At 53.7% G+C, this 18216-nt stretch overlaps 1 protein-coding gene across 13 annotated transcripts; it reads right to left on the reverse strand.

Annotated features, from left to right (window-relative positions):
- PDLIM7 (PDZ and LIM domain 7) lies at nucleotides 1-17484 on the reverse strand. Of its 13 annotated transcripts, none has more exons than XM_039880104.1 (14): nucleotides 17373-17484; nucleotides 16552-16817; nucleotides 16320-16420; nucleotides 12582-12733; nucleotides 12471-12501; nucleotides 11535-11551; nucleotides 11131-11267; nucleotides 10934-10970; nucleotides 9917-9978; nucleotides 9532-9769; nucleotides 8376-8556; nucleotides 690-810; nucleotides 488-603; nucleotides 1-334 (listed from the first exon to the last, which is right to left on the reverse strand). In XM_039880104.1, exons 3-14 carry the CDS (start codon nucleotides 16413-16415, stop codon nucleotides 248-250), a joined length of 1275 nt encoding a protein of 424 aa, XP_039736038.1. In that variant the 5' UTR covers nucleotides 16416-16420; nucleotides 16552-16817; nucleotides 17373-17484; the 3' UTR covers nucleotides 1-247. The 13 variants fall into 13 exon arrangements, with proteins under 13 accessions (XP_039736038.1, XP_039736036.1, XP_039736039.1 ...); XM_039880102.1 differs by lacking the exon at nucleotides 11535-11551 and adding an exon at nucleotides 11912-12030; XM_039880105.1 differs by having other exon boundaries at nucleotides 16552-16667; nucleotides 17373-17478.
- Between the last annotated feature and the right edge of the window lie 732 nt (nucleotides 17485-18216).

Raw genomic sequence — 18216 nt, forward strand, 5'->3', positions numbered from 1 at the left:
CACAGCTGGATACAAATTTATTGTGACTGGGTGTGAAAAGGGGCCGGTGTGGCCAGCACCGGTGTGCGATGGTGGTGAAGGGAGTGAGGGGAGGTGAAGGGGGTGGGATAGGGCCCAGGGAACCCCAGGCTCGGGCCAGGAGTCAGGGTTGGAGTGACCTTAGCCACCCTACCCAAAAATCCGGGGCGCTGACTTCAGAAAGTGACCCATCTGGCTAGGTGGGCAGGCAGCAGTAGACTGGAGGGGCTCACACGTGGGAGAAGGCATGGCTCTTGCAAAGGGGCTTGTCCTTCTTGGAGTAGAAAGTCTTTCCTTCCAGATTGATCTGACATATCTGGGGACAGCCAAGGTCTAGTCACATGGGGTTGGGGTTGGCAGGAGAGGTTCCTCCCCAATCTCTCATGAATCCCAGAGGCAGGCGGTACAGGGTGATGGGTGAAGAACACAGGGCACTGGGGGTGGGGTCTGAGTCCCAGGGGGCACTCACAGCACATACGAAGCACGTGTCATGCCAGCTGAAGCCCAGCGCCTCCAGGAAGCGGTCTCCAGCATCGATCTTGAAGTCACAGCCTCGGCATTTTGTGCCAAACATCTTCTCATAGTCTGGGGGAATGGAGGCAGAGAGGAAGGGGGCACTGGGTTCTCTCCTGCCCTCACCACGCCCCTTTCACCTGGCCATGCCCCCTTACCTCGCTCGCAGTAGGGCGCTCCCTCTTCCATGTAGAAGGCCCTGTTCCGAATGGGTGTCTTGCAGGCCGCACAGGTGAAGCAATGCACATGCCAGGTCATCTTCAGGGCATGCATGATTTCCTGGGAGGAGGCGACAGTCACCTGGCAGCTCAGCCCCTCCTCTCCAAAGCGGCAGACACACTAGCCTCCATGCCCCTCCCTCTGCTCCTTCAGACTGCAGGCAACCCAAGCCAGGCCACGTTCTCCTCTGCTCCACACTTCTCTGAGCAAGAGCCAGAGCCCTATGAAGGGCCCAGAAGCTGGCGGGTCTGGCCTCTGTCTTTCTGCTCCCCCCAAATAGCATCTCACCCATGGTTGATGCACCAGGAACCCCATCTTGGGGTTTCACACCAGCTGTCCCCTCTGCCTGGATTGCTCTGCCCCTGGTATCTGCAAGGCTCAGCCCTCACCTCCTTTAAATTTCTGCTCAAATGTCACCTTCTCCACCAGGCCTACTCTGACCACACTGGTTCATGCTCCATCCTGCCTTCCCAACGCCACGCTCCTAAAACATTTAACTCTGCGCTTTCCTCTTCCCATACACTTGCATTAACACACTATTAGGTTAATTTACCTATCATATCTATTGCTTGTTATCTGCCTCTCCCTGATTCTTTCTGCTCAATATAAGGTCAAATATGGGAGAGCAGGAAACCGGCTGCTCTATCAGCTGATTTATCCCACTAGCGCCTGGCCTGAGGGTGCTCAAGAGCTGAGTTAACCTGCGGCATGGTGGGGAGGACACAGAGGCTCATGGTCGAGGCCCCTCCAGCTAACCAGAACAGCAACATTCAGACCTGGAGCAGGCAGAGGACAGTGTGGAGCCTTGAGCAGGGTCAGATCTGTGGGTTCAGCCTTTCTTAGCTTGGGTGACTTGGTCAACAGCTTTACTTTCTCTGATACTTGGTTCCTTTGTGAACTGGGAACCTACTCCCAGCCTTAGCAGGGTTGCTGAGGATGGCTCCTCATTTGAAGGTAGGAATCCCAGATCCAGTGCCTGCCAGGGACAGGTGGTATGTCCACAATCGGGCATGGTGGGGACTGTGGCATGGGGAGCACCTGTTCTGTCTCTGGGGTAGTGCTGACCAGTTCATTCAAGAATCTCTGAAAGGCTCAGGTTGAAATCTATGTATTAAAGTGAAATCTAAATTTTAAATGCTGGCTATTCATTTTAAAATGAAACAGTGTGGACCAAGCTAGACTAAGTGTGGGCAGTATCTAGGCCTGTGCCCTCTGCATCTGTCACATCTCACACACACCTCAGAACCACCTGTCCAGAACTTACTGCTACCCTACTCCTATTTTAGCGAGACCCAGAGAAAACGACTTGCCCCAGTTGATACAGCCAATAGATGGCAAAAATGGCCTTTGTGCCCATGGCTGGCTGACTCCAAGGCTGGCTCTTCCTACTGCCTAGTGTTGCCTCTTTTTAAGGATCAAAGGGTCAAGGTAAAGGAACTCAGCTGTCAGCTGGTAAGACAGGGGCTTGGGCAGGAGCATGGTAGGGTCCAGAACTGGGTCCAGTGGGGATATGGCAGGGAGGCAGGCTTCTGTCAGTATCAGAAGAACCTATGAGCCAGTTATCAATGCTATTTTACCCCCTAGTTTCCTAAAGCTGTACGCCTTTCCCATCCCCACTGCCCCAGCCCCAGCAGCCTCAATTCCCTCTCTAGCTTCTAGCCCTGCCCCAGAGGAGGCTTGCTGAGGCATCCCTAACTTCACCAGTCTCCAGCTCCAAAATCTTAACACGACCCCTCCCCACCCTTCCGCCTCAACTCACACCTTCCCAGGTGTTGCCTTGTGACACAGCTATTCTCTCTGCTTACAACACTCTCCCTGATCCTTCTCCAAGCTAATTTCTACTCGTGTTTTAAGTCAGCTTAGAGGGCAATTCCATTCATTCCTTCAAGTCTTTACTGACTGCCTCCTATATATGGGCACAGTATAAAACGTGAATAAAATGGCCCTGGTCCCAGCCCATGGAGTTCACACCTGAGGAAGAAATGGGACAATAGGGCCAGTGAGAGGCTGAGGGGTGGTGGTGGTAAGTGAATCATGGGGCATCTGGCTTGGTGGAGAGGGTGAGCATCAGGGAGGGTGTTGCTAAGGAAGTGATATTTGAGTTAGAGAAGAGAAGGAAAGAGGCGAGAGGGTGCTAAAGTGTTCCTGGTAGAGAGCAGCCTGTGCAAAGGTCCTGAGGTAAGGGGGGAACAGCATGTTGGCAAAATGGAACAGCACTTGTGGTTGGATTACTGGGGTGAGGGGGGCTGGTGGTGAGTGGTAAGCCTTGAGAACATAGGGTCTCAGATGGTCCCCACACCAGGATGGGTTCCCTCTATTGTATCCCCCCACCCGAGCTTCCCTCCAACTCCAGTGAAACAATCTAATCACCCTCTCCATGCTCCACAATGAACTCCGAGAACAGGCATAGTCTTCAGTGCTAGATGCAAGAAGGGCACAGAGCCCATGGCAGGTTGGGGAGGTCAGCCTCCTGCCCCCTGACCAAGGGTAAGGCAGGGGCTCCCTGGGATGTGTCAGGCCCTGGAATCCCTGCAAGAGGGAAGCTGAGGCCTCAGGGCCACTCTGTGGAACTACTGGCCCAGGCTGGGGTAGAAGCAGGGTTTGCCATCAAAGCTTACTCCAAGACTCAGGAGCCAGCCTGCACTGTGAGCCTTAGGTCCTTATCTGTGGCCATACGCTGCCCACTCAGGACCTGGGGAAGTGGGCAGGACAAGAGTGTAATACAGGCAGAACAGTGGGGCCTTGATCTGTAAGAAGCAAATACAGGTGCCCAGCTCAGGGAGGTCCTGGGATCTAGCCCATTCATCTAGAACAGTCCAAGGGGGTGTAGCCTAGGCTGACAGGGAAATATCTGTGATCTTGGGCAAAATGCCCTCATCTATAAGATGGGAATAACCAAGCTGATTGCACAGTATGATTGTGAAGCTGCATGTCTACACACAGTAAGTGCCCCACAACATGAACTGTCACCATAATAACAAAGACTGATAATATCCATTCTCTTCTGTCTAATGATGGAAATCTCACTTTTTGCCAGGCACATGGCTGCCCAAAATAAACTGTATTTGCCAGCCTCCCTTGTAGCTCAGTGGGGTCATTTGACCGAGTTCTGGCCAATGGGATGGAAGCGGAGGGCTGGGTGGCAGCATTCTCTAAAGGTGGCTGCCATGGGCCTTCCATTCCTTCCTCCCCTCCAACTTCTTGCTGGCTGGAATATGGAAATTTTGGCTGAGCCTCCAGAGCCATGGAGTATGAATGGTAAGTAAGCACATATTGAGAATAGCTGAGCAACAAGATACAGGAACCTGGATCTGCTTATCTGTTCTGGGCTGCCCACCTCTGGACTTTCTTAGGTGAGAAATAAGCTACCATCATTTTGTGTTTTCTACCACTTGTGGTCAAGGTAACCCTCACTAATATGAGTATCACCACTGGGCTCTCTGGCCATGCCTTACAGTTTGGCTTCTGGATCCAGAAATAAGAAACATGAGTGACAGGAAGAGCCCAAGCTGGAGTCAACAAGGCCTGAGGCTGCTCCTGGCTCAGCTCTCCCACTCTGTGCAGCCTTGAGCAGCTTCTGCCCCTCTCTGAGCTTCAGTTTCCATGGATGTGCAACAAGAAGCCCCACATCTGTCACCCCCTGCCTATTCTGCACCCTTTTCCCCAGCTCTGCTCTCAGCCTGACACCCTCCATGATCCTTCCCCAGGGTGAACTTCTGGGGACTGGACCCACATTTGTCTCTTCACAAAGTGTCCCAGCATGGGGCACATTGCCCACATTTAACAAAGGTAGATAGCCTGTCACTCTTAGAGATGACAGGCAATGACCAGAGTCTCGAGCTGGCTTGATGACCCCACAGGAAACCCGGCCAAGCTATGCTGCATGTGTAGCCTCAGTGGGAAGACTAGGATTTTGAATCAAAGTTTTTGAATCTGAATTTCTAGCTTTGCCACTCAAAAGTCCTTTGTTTTTCTAGCATATCAAGTCATCTTTCAGAGCCTCCATTTTCTCATGCATTAGGGGCATAGATGCTGTGGATCATCCTCTCAAAAGCCTTTCTCAACTAACCCCCTTCTCTTACGGAGGATGATAGCCAAAATATTGGGTTTGCCCTGAGGCCCAGGTGCTCAGAGGGTACACAGTTCCACCACTGAGATAAAGCTACATAATCTTGGTTTTTCTTCCGGAGTTAAAAGGCAAAACCTCATTTTAAAAAATCCCATTAGAAACTTATTGGATTTCATTAACCAATGTCTCCATTAAAAAAAAAAANCAGATTCGCTACACGGTGGGGCAGTGATTAGAAAATCAGGTTATTTATGTACCAAAATACGCAAACTTTTTTTGGATGAAATGTAATTTGTGTTTGAAAGAACCCGATATTTAAGTCATTTATATCTTGATAGTGAAGTCAATAATGTAGCTTGTGAATATCTACAGAAAGAAACAAAGAGCTCTCTACAGCCTAGGCAGATCTGTACCTGTACCCATTGTAATGAGCAACCATCCTCTATTTTTTAAAAACTTCTATTTTAAGCATAATTGTTTCACTCTTTAAGCAAGTGAAATGATAGCATCATGGTATTATATTGATACTCTGCATTATATCGTGGGATGGGGGCTGAAAAAACTTATTGCTATCAATATAATTTGTCATTATTTAAAAATTAAGGACTCAGGAGAAAATGTTTAGAATTAGTTTATAAGTGTGGGATATAAAACTGAAAACAAATGAACAAGATAAACAAAAACTCAGACAGACAACAGTTTAGTGGTTACCAGAAGGAAAGTGGAGTGAGGGGAGGTAGATAAGGGTAAAGGGGTCAAATACACGGTGATGAAAGATTTGACTTTGGGTGGTGAACACACAATGCAAATACATATGATGTGTTATTGAATTGTACACTTGAAACCTGTATAATTTAATTAACCGATGTCACCCCAATAACTGTAAAAAAAAGTACAAAAAAATTAAACTAAAAAAAGATAAAATAAACGTCCACTAAACATTATCCTGCTAATGAAGACTTAGTAGGTACCTTTCCAACAGACGAAAATTTTCTTTTACAAATAGACTTGTCTCAATATTAACGCAATTCTTGAAGAATCTGAGTTTTACAAAGAAATTGAACTATGCTATATTATTTTTAATAATTTACTAATAATTAAATTGTATTCTCTTATGTAAAACTTTTTGAATAACATTAATTATATTACTTTTATTAGCTTATGATAATACATATTTAATATTTATATATTTTAGATTAATATTTAGATATTTCTAATCTGTTTATAAATTTAATGTTTTATATGTTGTATTTTACTGATTTTTCTTATGTAGTTTTAACACTAATATGAGCATTATTGACACTGTTAGTAAACAAACAATAAAAATACTAGTGCTATTTTTCTCTCTTATTGCAATTACTCTTCCCAGCCTTGCCAAACTCACTTGTATCCCAAGAACAGCAAAAAAATCATCAGGACTGACTGTAGGGCCTGAAAGACTTAAGCACTAAAACAATGGCTGTGGCAGCAACCGTGACTCCAGGGGTCTGCCTCAGGTTTTAATGGGAAGACAAAACTAAAAGGAAAAGGACACTAAGAATTGAAATTAAACTTCTTGTTAGTCCAAAGAGTTAAGAGGAAATCATAAATAAGTTATTTTTAATATTATAATTCTTGCACATCAGTGATTAAGAATGCAAATTCATAACTTTTGCACCTTGACATTTCTCCTATCCATATTTAAGCCTCTTGTCTGCCCTCTGGCCTACTCTGTCAAACTGCTTAGTGTCTGAGCCCACATAAACCAACACCTCTTCCATCAAGTCTTTCCCCATTGCCTCTACAGAGAACAAAATATTTCCCTCCAGATCTCTCTCGTTTGATTGTAAGACTCTTAAGAAACATTAGTTCTTGCACTGCAATCATTTTTTTTACATTTTGTCTCTCTAATAGATTTCCATGCCTGTAAATGAAGAGACCTTATTTATTTTATCCCTGTATTTTCATCAGTGCTTACCATAGAGCAATTTTGTAAATATGCTAAACTTTGGTAAATACTACTTAAGTTTATAATCTTATATCAAACAGCATTCAACACTGTTCTTTTGGTTTGTCCTCATTGAACATATTTCGGTGAATTTCCGGTACTATCTGCTAGTTCTCCCTTAGGCACTTTTTATCTTCATTTTCGTTCTTTTACGTTGCTTTCCGTAAACTATAATGCTTAGAATTGGCCCTGATTTGGCCTATTAAACATACCCTGAGTTGCTAAATGATCATTCTGCCAGAGACAACTCCAAATACTGTTGATTTCATCCATAGCATGTGGATTTTAAATCAAAGCTTGACCCAATCTCAGCTTTGTTACTCCTGCAAGTCCTTGCTTTTCTAGGCATATCAAGTCATCTTCAGAGCCTCCCATTTTCATGCATTAGGGCATGCTGTGATCATCCTTCCTAAAGCCTTTCTAACTAACCCCTTTCTTATGGAGGTGATGAGAGCCAAAATATTAAGGCTGTTCTGAGGCCCAGGTGTCAGAGGGTGTACAGTTCCAATTCTGCACTGAGATAGTTTTTACATAATTTAGGTTTTTCTTCCTGGAGTTAAAAGGCAAACCTCATGCTATTTAAAAAATCCCCATGAAACTTATTGGATTTCATTGGTTCAATGTCTCATTAAAACCTATTTGTCCCTTCTGCTTCCTTCCTATCTGCAACAAGAATACAAGGCCTGGGGCTTAAGCAGCTATCTGGCGACCATGACAAGATAAACTTGGGAACAAAAGCCTGTGTGCTAAGGATTTTGGAGCAAAAAGGCAGGAAAAGCCTAGAGGTACCCTTGAGCTGTTGTTACAGACCTGGAATCTTTGTGATTGAAGTATAACCCCTTCTGCTTAAATCTCTGTAGTGGGGTTTTCTGATATTGCAACTGAATGCAATGTCACTGACACAGCAGCCATCTCTTGTTTTGGCCTGACCAGCACTTACTTTCCTTCTTTGGGGAACATCGTGCTAGTTTTAATTCAGGGAACCACTCTTCCCTCACTCTAGGCCGTGGTTCAGGTGGGGCTGCCCTACTCAGTCTCTGGGGGAGTGTCACTCAAGCCTGGCCAATCAGAGTCACAGGGCTTGGGTCAGAGCTAGCACGTGACACTAGTTAGGCCAATAAGCAGCAGCAAAGGGACTCTTGATGCATCAACTGGCCCAGAAGAGAAGTTTTCGTTCACTCTGGTGCTTAGCTGGGGAGACATAACCTGGAGTGGCAGTGGTTTGCCTTTGACACCTTCTAAGAAAAAGCAAGCTGAAAATGAAGCCAATACAGATGAAAACAGAGGTGAGGGGTAGAAAGAGTCCTGATGACTTGGGGACCCACAGTCAGCTGCGCCTAAAGTTAGGGCACCCTGTGCTTGCCAGTTATTTGAGCTAACACATTCTTGCTGGCTAAGAGGATCCTGGCTAATGCAAACTGAGGCCAAGAGAACAGTCCATTTATTAGGCTGCAAAGGACCCCACGGCCTCACGCAGGGAGAGCCCTGGGCCCAGGAGTTTTTCAACCGCACTCCTTGGTGCTGCTAGGGTCAGCTTCACCTCCCCACCCACACAACAGCCCCACTCACGCCTGTGATCTTCTTCTTGCACTTGGCACAGCTGGGTGCGTAGCGCACGTCATAGCAGGGGGGGCAGAAGATAGCCCCCTTCTCCTCAAAGAAGCCCCCCTCTTCCAGGACCGTCCCACACTGGCTGCACACAAACTCCTCGGGGTGGTATGCGTGGCCCAGCGCCACCAGGTAGCGGCCCCTGAGGCAGAGGTAAGGGCAGTGAGAAGGACTGTATACAAATGAGGTGGGGGCTCCTGGCCTGAGCCCAAATGAACACCTCTTCTGAAGCCTGGAAGGGGAAGTTCATCCTCCCCATTTCCCAAAGAGGGGAGAGAATAGGCTTGGGAGGTGACTTGCCCAAGGTCATACAACAAAGATAATGAAGCTGCATTGCTTTGTGACAGGAGATGAGGAAATGGGGCAGTGTTGGGACAGGGAGGAGAGTTATACGGTGTGGGGCTGCTGACTTGGGCCTAATGAAATAAACCCAAGTAACCAAAGCCCGGAGGGCAGGATGTCCAGTGTGCCCATGAGCCCTGAAGGCCAGGGAGCACCTAAGCCAAACCTGGTGCCCACCTTGTCCTGCTTGCATGTTCCATCTGGCCTGGGGAAGGGCCTAGAGATAATGGGGGTGCTCTGCAGCACCTCAGAGCTGAAAGGAGTTGAGAGCGGGGATGGGGCTGGGAACTAGGAAGGCTTCAGAATCTGGTACACTGACTCTGGGGGCTGTGTGACCCTGCTGGGTCCCAGGGAGCAGTGAAGAGAAGGAAAGGCCTCTGGCTTGTCTCCTCTGAGAGCAGAGGCTTAGCAGAGCGAGACTGAGCAAGCAGCGGGGGAGAGAGAGACAGAGGGGCTGAGAGGGGCAGGCCCTTCCTTGCCCAAGAGCAGCAAGTCTAGAGGTGCTGCTCTGATGTGCCATTGGTACTTCCTCCATTTCACTGGGGGAAAACACTGATAAAGGCTAAAGGTGGAAGGCGGAAGGAGTGTAAGATTCAGAATCTGAGGATCCAGCCAGGTCCCTACCCCCACTCCAACTGGGAACTGAATCCTTATCCTCCTGTAGTGGCAGCTGAGATGAGTGGGGAGACAGATGGGGGAGCAGAGGTTGGAAAGACACGAGGATCAGGCGTCAGGACAGGAACGGCCAGGGTAGTAAAGAAACAGGACCACCCACCGGATGACCTTGTGGCACTGGTGGCACACGGGAGTCTTGCCATTGCTGCCACCGCACCCTCCTGGGCCCCCTCCAGCGGCCGCCTGCACGATGGAGGTGCGGTTCTGCAGAGGCGTGGGTGTGGCGGGCTGGCTGTGCCGGGTCATCACTGTGCTCGTCTTGTCTGGGGCATAGCGCTCGGCAAATGCAGGGTCCACGGCCCAGGGTGGGCGGCTGGTGGGGCTGGGGGTGGTAGGGCCTGCCAGGGCCAAGGAAAGTGGCTCCAGGGGGGTACCCAGGGACCCAAAAGGACAGGGGGTAGAGCCCAAGGCAGCTTGGAGGAACCCGCCACCCCCATGCCCCTGAGGCTACCCACCCCTCCCCAGGCCCAAGCCCACTATCTCACCAGGCCAGGGTTCCTGGGGTGTAGCTGAGGCTGGGACTGGGGCTTCTGTCCTGGGCACCTGGCTGTAAGATCTGCCATTCAAGGCCCTGCACAGCTGGGGCACCTAACCTGGCCCCACCTCTCAACCTTGGTCCTGCTGGGCCCCGTGGGAGATGCCTAGGTGCATGAGAGCTGCTGGGCTGGACTCCAGGTCCCACTGGGGATGGGTAAGGCAGCTTCTCCTAACCAGGTTCCAGTGGTCTGTTGTACAACGCTGGAAGGTGGCACAGGGCTCTTGCTTCTGGGGCAGCTCTTGGGGCTCCCTCATCCTGACATCCAGCTCTGATGGCAGGGTCCTCTTTGCCAGGTACCCCCTCCCACTGAGACCCCTGCTGACAGGGCCCACACTGGGTCTGAACCATCTAACATGCCCACACCAAAAATACAAACCCAGCCCACAAAGACAGAAAACAGAGACAGAGAAAGCAAGACTGAGAGTGTTTATTTCCATGCCTGAGCCAGCACAGACCTGGCAGACAGCAGTATCAGAGGGCAAAGAGGGAAGGCAGTGGCAGACGAAGCCAGGCTTTGTGCCAGGCGGGCAGCCAGAGCCACGCCAGCAGGAGGCTCAGTCCAGGGGCAGGAAAGGGATGAGTCAGGGTGGCAGAAGCTAGAGGCACCAGGGGGCGCTCTGGGCAGCAGGGACAGAGAGAGACAGAGGCAGAGAGGGCAGCCGCCGGCGAGCGCCGCGCTACGACTGCACGTTGAGCACGTGGGCAGAGCGCTGGTGGTGCCAGTCCCGGAGGCGGGTGTAGCGTGGGCTCTGTAGCTCCAGGACATACTTTTCCCTGAGGAGTAGAGAGAGAAGGAGGAGGAAGTGAAAGGAAGGAGAGATGGAAGGGAGGAAGGGAGGGAGGAAGGAAGGAAGGAAAGGAGAATGGAGGGCCCTGGCTGGGGAACCCCAGGAGCACACACAGGATGGTAGCTGGAATGAGAGAGGCAGGAGATAAAAAAAGGGGCTGGTGTCCATCCTCTTACCTTGACTTCTTCAGGTGCTCCTCATCCGGGTCTTGCACTGAGAGGGCAGAGGCAGGCATTGACCAAGAGAAGACATAAGGCTACCCCAGCCCTGAGCCCTGGCAGAGGGTTACGAGGTGCCGAACGGGCTCTGGCTAAGCCCAGGACTGGGCTGGGGGCCAGGAGGAGAGTCTGCCCTGCCCTGGTCTGCCACTTACTGAACTCGGTGCCTGTGAGGTGGGCGAGAATGCGGAAAGAACGGGACTGGCCTGTCCCAGGCCGTGGCCGCCAGTCTTCCGTGTCCTCCATCAGCCGCTGCTTGCTGGCATCTGGGACCAGCGGTCGGAGCGGCTGTCTGTGGGGAGGGTGTGGCTCAGAACCTCATGCTGGGGGTGGGCAGCAGGGCGGCCCCTCCCTGGAATTGGTCCATGTGGGCTATGGTGATGGGAGAGGAGGGAACGCAAGGCCAGGACCTGGCTGGGTGGATGGGGATGGGTAGATGGGTAGATAGGTGAGAGGGGAGGAGGGCAACCAGGGCGAGAGGAAGCCAAGGTGGGGAGGGGCCACTGCCCAGAGTGCCAACAGGAAGGAAGAGAGGGACAGGCAGAGGGGGCTCACTGACTTGTCAGGGGTCTGCACCTGTGAAGAAAATAGACAGATGGGACAGATAAAGGAACAAAGGGACAGACACAGGGGAAGAAGATGGCAAGAGGTCAGAGTGGCTGAGGGCAAGGCTGCACTGAGTGTCTGGGGCTCAATGGGCCCAACACCACACCCCAACCCTGGGCCGCGGGAGGAGGACTGCTGCCTGGCTCCAGCCCCCAAGAGGGCAGTGCCTGGGCAGGAGCCACACCCTAGAAGGGGCCCTGCGCCTGCAGCCCCTGACCCTGCCGCCAGGGGCCGCTGCCGCACGGTGCTGGCAGGACTCTGGTGCAGAGCAGACAGAGCAGCAGCAGGCGGACAAACAGATGGCGTGGGCGGTGGGAAGGCAGGACGTACCCATTCTGCTGTAGGGTGCTGTCAGAGGGCGGGGGTGCCCCGAAGGGCCGGGCTGTCTTGTTGAGGGAAGCGCTGGGTGCAAAGGTGTACCGCGGGGGGTCCGTGGCAGGGGCCAGGGCCTGGGTGGAGACAGAGCCGGGCAGCGGGTGGGAGGGAGGGGAGCTGGGCTAGAGTTGGAATGGGAAGGAGAGGGGCACCCCGCTGGCGCCTCCGACAGGACAGCTGCGCTCCAGCCCCGCCTCTGCACATCTGGATGAGGCGTGGGGGAGGGGGCGACTCGGGTTTCAAGGGGCCCACTTGGGAGTGATGAACGCAGCCCACAGTGCAGCCCACAGTGCAGCTCACAGCGCAGGAGGCAGCGTGGACAAACGTGCAGACGTGCATGGTGCCTGGACCGTGCGGCAGCCTCCGACTCAACTCCCAGTTCCCCACACTCTCCCTGGTGCCAGCTTTGGCCCCCTACTCCCAGCCAGGGATGTGGGGTACTGAGGTTGTACCCAACAGGGCAGTCCAATCCCACCCCGCCCACTGTGGGGGGAGAAGGGGGGCTGTTGCCTACCTTCTGCGGTTTGCTCTGAGCCAGCTGGGCCCTAGAAAAGAAGGGGAAAGAATGACAGCAGGCCAAGTCTGAGGATTCCTCCACTATCAGTGGGGACCAGAGCCCACATACCTGCTGAGACCCAGGCTGAGGCGTTCTCCGCAGGCTCGGATCTTGTTCTGGGCTTCGATGTGTGTGAGGCCCCCTGCATTCTCACCATCAATGCTCAGCACCCAGTCGCCCACTGCTAGGCCAGCCTGTGCAGCTTTGCCTCCAGGAGTGAGCTGTGGGGAGATGGAGGGTCACTGGGGCGCAAGGATACAGACCAAGCTGAGGTCAGAAGTCAACATGCCTAAGTTGCCCCACCTCCAGGACCCAGAGGCTTCTTTATTCAGCGATATTCTGGGCAGCTGCTAGGTACTAAAGCCATCTGGGAGGGGGTGGGGCTTACCTGAGTTTCACAAGCATCCTGCTTATTTAGTCACCTCCATGACCCTTCCCATAATCCAGAAACTGCTATGTCATCAACAAGCAGCCACCCTCAGGCTAAACCCCAAGCTTCTCAGCTCCAACTACAGCTGGCCTCTTGCTCAGGGTGTTCCACCCACCAGACATACCCTTTTGACTTATGTGTAGTTAAGTTCCTCCCCCACAGCCCTGGGCGCTCACTGTCCTGGGGCCATCTGCCGGGATCTGCCAGGAGCCTGAGAGTCAGGAATAGGCCCCATCATCTCCAGCTTCCCAGTGAACAGTGCCTGCTTAAAGGGGGCCCACAGTGTCAGCTGGGGGCTACTTGGCTGTAAATGACTGCCACCCCAAGGCTTCATCTGCCACATCACCCTCTCCCCAACCTTTTAGGCTCTGGTTGGGGATCTCCGGTTACTGTGGCAAATGAGAGGCAATAGTAGCTTGAAAGGAATGGTCACCACTAGCTGAGTGGAGACCCTAAGGGATGATTTCTGGGAAGTGGTGGGCCTTGGGACAGGAGTGGGACATGCTGCCCAGAGGGTGAGAGAATCCATTTATGAAGGCCTGAAGGCTGGGGAAGGAACTGGGACTGGGCCTTGCGGTTAGGAGGGGCCATTAGCAGTCTGAAGGCCTGGGGCAGGGTTATCTCCCAGGTCCTTGATAGCCATTTCCCTGACAAACCCTACTGGGCCCTTCCAGCACTCCGGTTCAATGCCTGGCCCTCTGACAAAGGGCCTGACAGTTGAGCAGGTTTCTGTGGGGAAGTGCTGGAAGGAAGATTTGAACTTAACAGCTGGGTTTAGGGGGTGCAGTCTGCTCACAGCTCCAGGAGGCTCCTCAGGTGGGCCTGTGTGCAGACTGAGTTGAAGCAGTGAGGGGGAGGCGGAGGAACCAGAGGCAGATGACAGCACTGGGGCAAGGAGAGAGAGATGGGATTGACAGCTCTATTTCATGCTTGGGAGGTTGGAAGGATAAGACACTGGGCACTGGGTGGCTTGTTCTTCACCTGCTAAATAGCAAGAATATGGCTCACATTTATCAAGCACCTAGTATTGCCACATACTGACACAGAATCCTCCAACAATCCTATGGACTAGTCTGGGGTTATATCCATTTTACACATTCTGGGAAATCTGCCCAGCTAGCAAGAGGTAGGGCCTGACCCTAAGGCTCTACTATACCAGGCCACCTCTGCTGAAGGTTTGGGCCCAACTTGGAGGTCAGTCTACCTGGAAAGACCCCCTGACCCTCTGGCTGGATTTGGGGCCTGGATCCCTTATCTCATTTTTAGTTCAATCTAACTCCTTATAATGGGCATGAGGAAGTGACACCCTTGAGAAGTGACTTACTCAAGGTTATGGTGAGTCAGTAGAAGGGAAACCTGGTTTAGCCACTCCCTATCCAGAGGGGTGGCTTCTAGGGGAGGAGGGGGCGCTGAGCCTGAGGTGGGTCTTGGGGTGGGCAGGAGCAGCTGGCTTCCAGAGAGGGGGTGGGGAGTTGGGACTATTCTCTTCCCAGGAGTGGGAGTGAGGATGACAGGAAGCACAGGAGGGATAGAGGAGTGGTCAGAGGGGTGGAGAGAAAAGCAGGAGATGGGAGGGCAGGAAGAGGGGGTGGCTGGAGAGAGAAGCAAGGAGGCCTGAGGGAGGGGAAAAAGCCAGGGGGGTGGACATTACATGGGGTGGGTGGGGGGGTGAGTCAGCTTGAGGGCTCCACTGAGCAGCCCAACCCCCCAGTCCCAGACGTTACCTCATCTCCCAGGCCTGGGCCCACAGCCAGACCTAGCCCCTCCTTCCTCCCTCCATGCTAGGGTCAGGGGAGAGGGAGAGGGCCCACCCAGCTCATAAAAGACCACCCCATCCACCCACCCACTAGGGCCCAGGTCCAACTCCAGGGCTGTGTTCAGATGGTGGCCCCACCCATACGCTGGGGCTGCTGACCAGAGGACCAAGAGTGCCCCCAAGAGGCCACATCCGAAAATCCATCCCCCAGGCTACTACGATGTTGCCCATCCCCTCCAATGAAAAAAACGGAGGCTCAGAGGCCAGCCAAGACCTATGGCTCCCCAGTCACACTGGCCAGCACTTTCCCAGGGAGGGGGAGATAGGGTAGGTGTTCAGGGCTGGCAAGGCTTGAAGACTATATAGGGGTGGGTGGGTGTGGTGGGGGCACCACTGCCCTTAGCTATTCTGATGGCAGGGCAGTTTCCAGGGGAAACTCTTGGAAAAGTCCCTGGGAAAAACGGTGACCGCCTCCCTGCCCTGGCTACCAGTCCAACTCCCACAGACAGACTCCGCCTTGGGGCCCCTCAGGCTGGGCAGTGCCTGGATAACCTTCTGGCCCCTCATGGCTGTGCTTGCCCTGGGCTTCCTGCCAACAGCTGCCTGCCCACTAGGCACCTGGGTGGGCCTCTCTGGACAGGCAGATGTGCAGACAGGAAGTTCCCACCTTCTCCTAGCCCCCAGACCACAGTCAGAAACATTAGCCCAAAGGCCGGTCTCACTGTCTCTGGGCAGGCAGTTTGTTCTCTGTATCCCACAGCTACTCTACAGCTGGAGCCATGGCCTGGTGGTCACCAGGTGAGGTACCCACTGATGGGGTTCAGGGGTTCAGGCCTAGGCCAGCCTTTTTTGGCTCTGCAGACTCCAGCCACCAGTTGGCAATCTCAGTGTGGGGCTGCATTTTTGGGCTTATAAGGCAATCCCCCTGCCACAGAGAGGAGCCAGCCCCCAGCTCCGCCCCCACGATGGCAGGCTCTCAGAACTGAAGTCAGAGCCTTAGACCTCATTCCACACCCCCTTGGGGTCAAAGGCCACTGCACTCTGAATGTGACCAGTGGATGGGGATGGAGGTCCTCACATAGGCTGGGGAAACCCCCACCCAAGTTCTACTCCCCCAAACTGCAACCATCCCAGTGCCTGAATTCTAATCCTAGCTTGACCACGGAATCTGGGAATGAGCCCTTCCCACCTCTCAGCCCTGAGGTCCCTCATCTGGAAAAAAGGATAATGGCTATATCCCAGGTGGTGATGAGGTTGAAGTGAGATCCCACAGTCAAAGTGCCCCGTTTGGGGCTGGGCCCCAAGTACTGCTCCCACACACAGCTTAGACACTTCCTAGAGACCTTGGTGCCCCTCCTGCAGAAAGTTCAGCCCCAGGACCTCAGAGGTGGTTCCAGGAGCTTTGTGGAATGGCACCAGTTACAAAGCAGCGCTAGAGCAGTGTTGGAACTCCTCTCCCAGTATCCTAATTGAGAGTCCTTGAGGCAGGTGTCCCTCACACCTCTGGATCTGGGTACCTTCTGGCCTATTGGTCTTGGCTCACTCCTGCTCAGACTCACCACCCCCCAGGCCAGAGCACCCACAGACTCCTGGAGGAGCCCCTCCCCCAACCTAGGCTTACCCGGGAGATGGAGAGGGGCACATTGAAGTCCTTGCCTCCCTGTAGCCGAAAGCCCCAAGGTGCTGGCCCCTCTAGCACCACCTTGAAGGAATCCATGGTGCCTGCTCATGAAAGGAGAGAAGGGTGAATGGCTGGTATGGTGGGTGCGCAGCTTGGTACCCTGGCCTGGGACTGGTGCCAGGCAGGCATGGGGCAGATGCTGAGCACTCCCAGGTCACAGGTAGGCAGGTACCTTGTCAGGTTTGGCTGGGCTGTTGGTTGGCAGATCTCACTTTGGAAAAGACAGGGGCAACCCCCCTCTTCCAGAGACTGGGAAGGTGAGGGGAGCCCGTATCCAGGCTTGAAGTTCTTTTCATCCAGGAGAAGGCAGACTTAATGTGACTCGGCCACCCCACAAGCCAGTCTTCAGGCTCCAGCAGCGGGGTGGGTCAGGGGCCGTCGCTTGTCTCCCCCGCCCCCAGATCCCAGCAGGCAGGCCGCGGCTGGAGCCTGCTCGGACTATATAAGGCGTGTAAGCTGACACTGTGCAGCGAGCCAGTGGAGGAAGCACCCAGGGGCTCGGGACTCGAGGGGGAGGGGAGAGAGGCTGCTGGAGCGTGTTCTAGCCATTCGGGTACGGGTCGAGGCTGCCGGAAGCCAGGGCAGGACCCCTGGACGTTGGTGGGGAGTGGACAGGGGTGCGGCCCCTACAGAGATCGGTGGGGGTTGGGTCCCCAAGGAGTGGCCAGGAAGGGGATTCGAATCTGGGTAGTGCCTCCCTCGCAGGACTGCTACCAACCAGACGTGACTCAGTTTCCCTCTGGTCCACCCCCGCCGGGGCCCCCTGTATTGGTTAAATCCCGGGGGCAGGAAGCAGCGCAGGCGCCAATCGGCCTCGCGGCAGCCGGCTTCACCGCAAGGAGGCGGAGGCGGAGGCGGGGTCAGGGGCAGGGGCCCCGGCCCGCGAGAGGAAGCTCAGCGCTGGCCAAGACCCCTAATGCCCTCTTTGGTCCCCAGCAGCTCCCTGCCCCCCAGCTGGCCCAACCGAGACCCCCCACACACGGTCGCTAGTACCTGCTCGGCCCCGCCGGGGCGCTGCTCGCGGCGGACTCCAAAGAACCGCGTTGAGATCGGCCGCCGTACTCTCACTCCGCCTCCGCGGCAGCCATCCGCTTTGAGCCTGCGGAAAGGGGCGGTGCCCAAGACCACGGCCTGTCAAGGCCACGCCCACTAGCGGCCTCTCCACCGGTGGGAGCCCCACCCAATCCTTCCGGCCCGCCCAATCACGAAGTTCCATCACGCTTTGAGCTGGAAAGCACGGCCCTCCCGGGGGTCCCCTCTGTGAAGCAGAGCCTGGGCGGTGTCTGGATGGGACCTGGGCGGGGTATGGGCGGAGTGTGGCTTAGCAACGCCGTTCGCACAGCTCTTTGCTTTTCCCTCCCTCCAAGAGAAAAGAAAACAGCCTTCGGAAACAATTGTCTCTGAACCTAAATTTCCTCCTCGGAGAAATGGAACAATAGTACCCGCTTCACTGGGCCTCTGTGAAGACAGGCATTGTTTGGCGTAAGGCTCAGCCATCAGCGGCTCCAGAATTTCTAAATCGGAGGGAGTTGGTGGGGGCCACACATCGAGGCGGGGTAGAGGGGGCAGGGGAACTCGAAGCTAGGTTTGCAGAACACTGACTCATGGAAGGCAGAAAATAAGGGCAGGAGAGGACGGAAGTGGAGGGGGCCCTTGGCTGGGCCTCGAGCCTGAACTTCCCACCCACTCGTTCCCACCCACTGACCTCGGCAGTCAGCAGCCGCTGCCCTGCGACCACAGCTCAGCGTTGACCCCACAGTTGAGATGTGCTCTGTCCTCGTACTCCGTTCCAGTTGGAGTGTCAGAGTCCTCACTTTGCTCCCCACTCCTGCTCAGC

The sequence above is a fragment of the Pteropus medius genome, unplaced genomic scaffold, assembly GCF_902729225.1.
Source record: "Pteropus medius unplaced genomic scaffold, Ma_sr-lr_union100, whole genome shotgun sequence".
NCBI lineage: Eukaryota > Metazoa > Chordata > Mammalia > Chiroptera > Pteropodidae > Pteropus > Pteropus medius.

Coding starts and splice junctions, on each gene's coding strand:
- PDLIM7 (XM_039880096.1), bottom strand. CDS start 16,415: ATGGATTCCTTCAAGGTGGTGCTAGAGGGGCCAGCACCTTGGGGCTTT. Junction 12,502..12,581: donor CTCAGCCTGGGTCTCAGCAG/GTATGTGGGCTC, acceptor CTTCTTTTCTAG/GGCCCAGCTGGCTCAGAGCA. Junction 811..8,375: donor GCAAGAAGAAGATCACAGGC/GTGAGTGGGGCT, acceptor GCCTCCTCCCAG/GAAATCATGCATGCCCTGAA.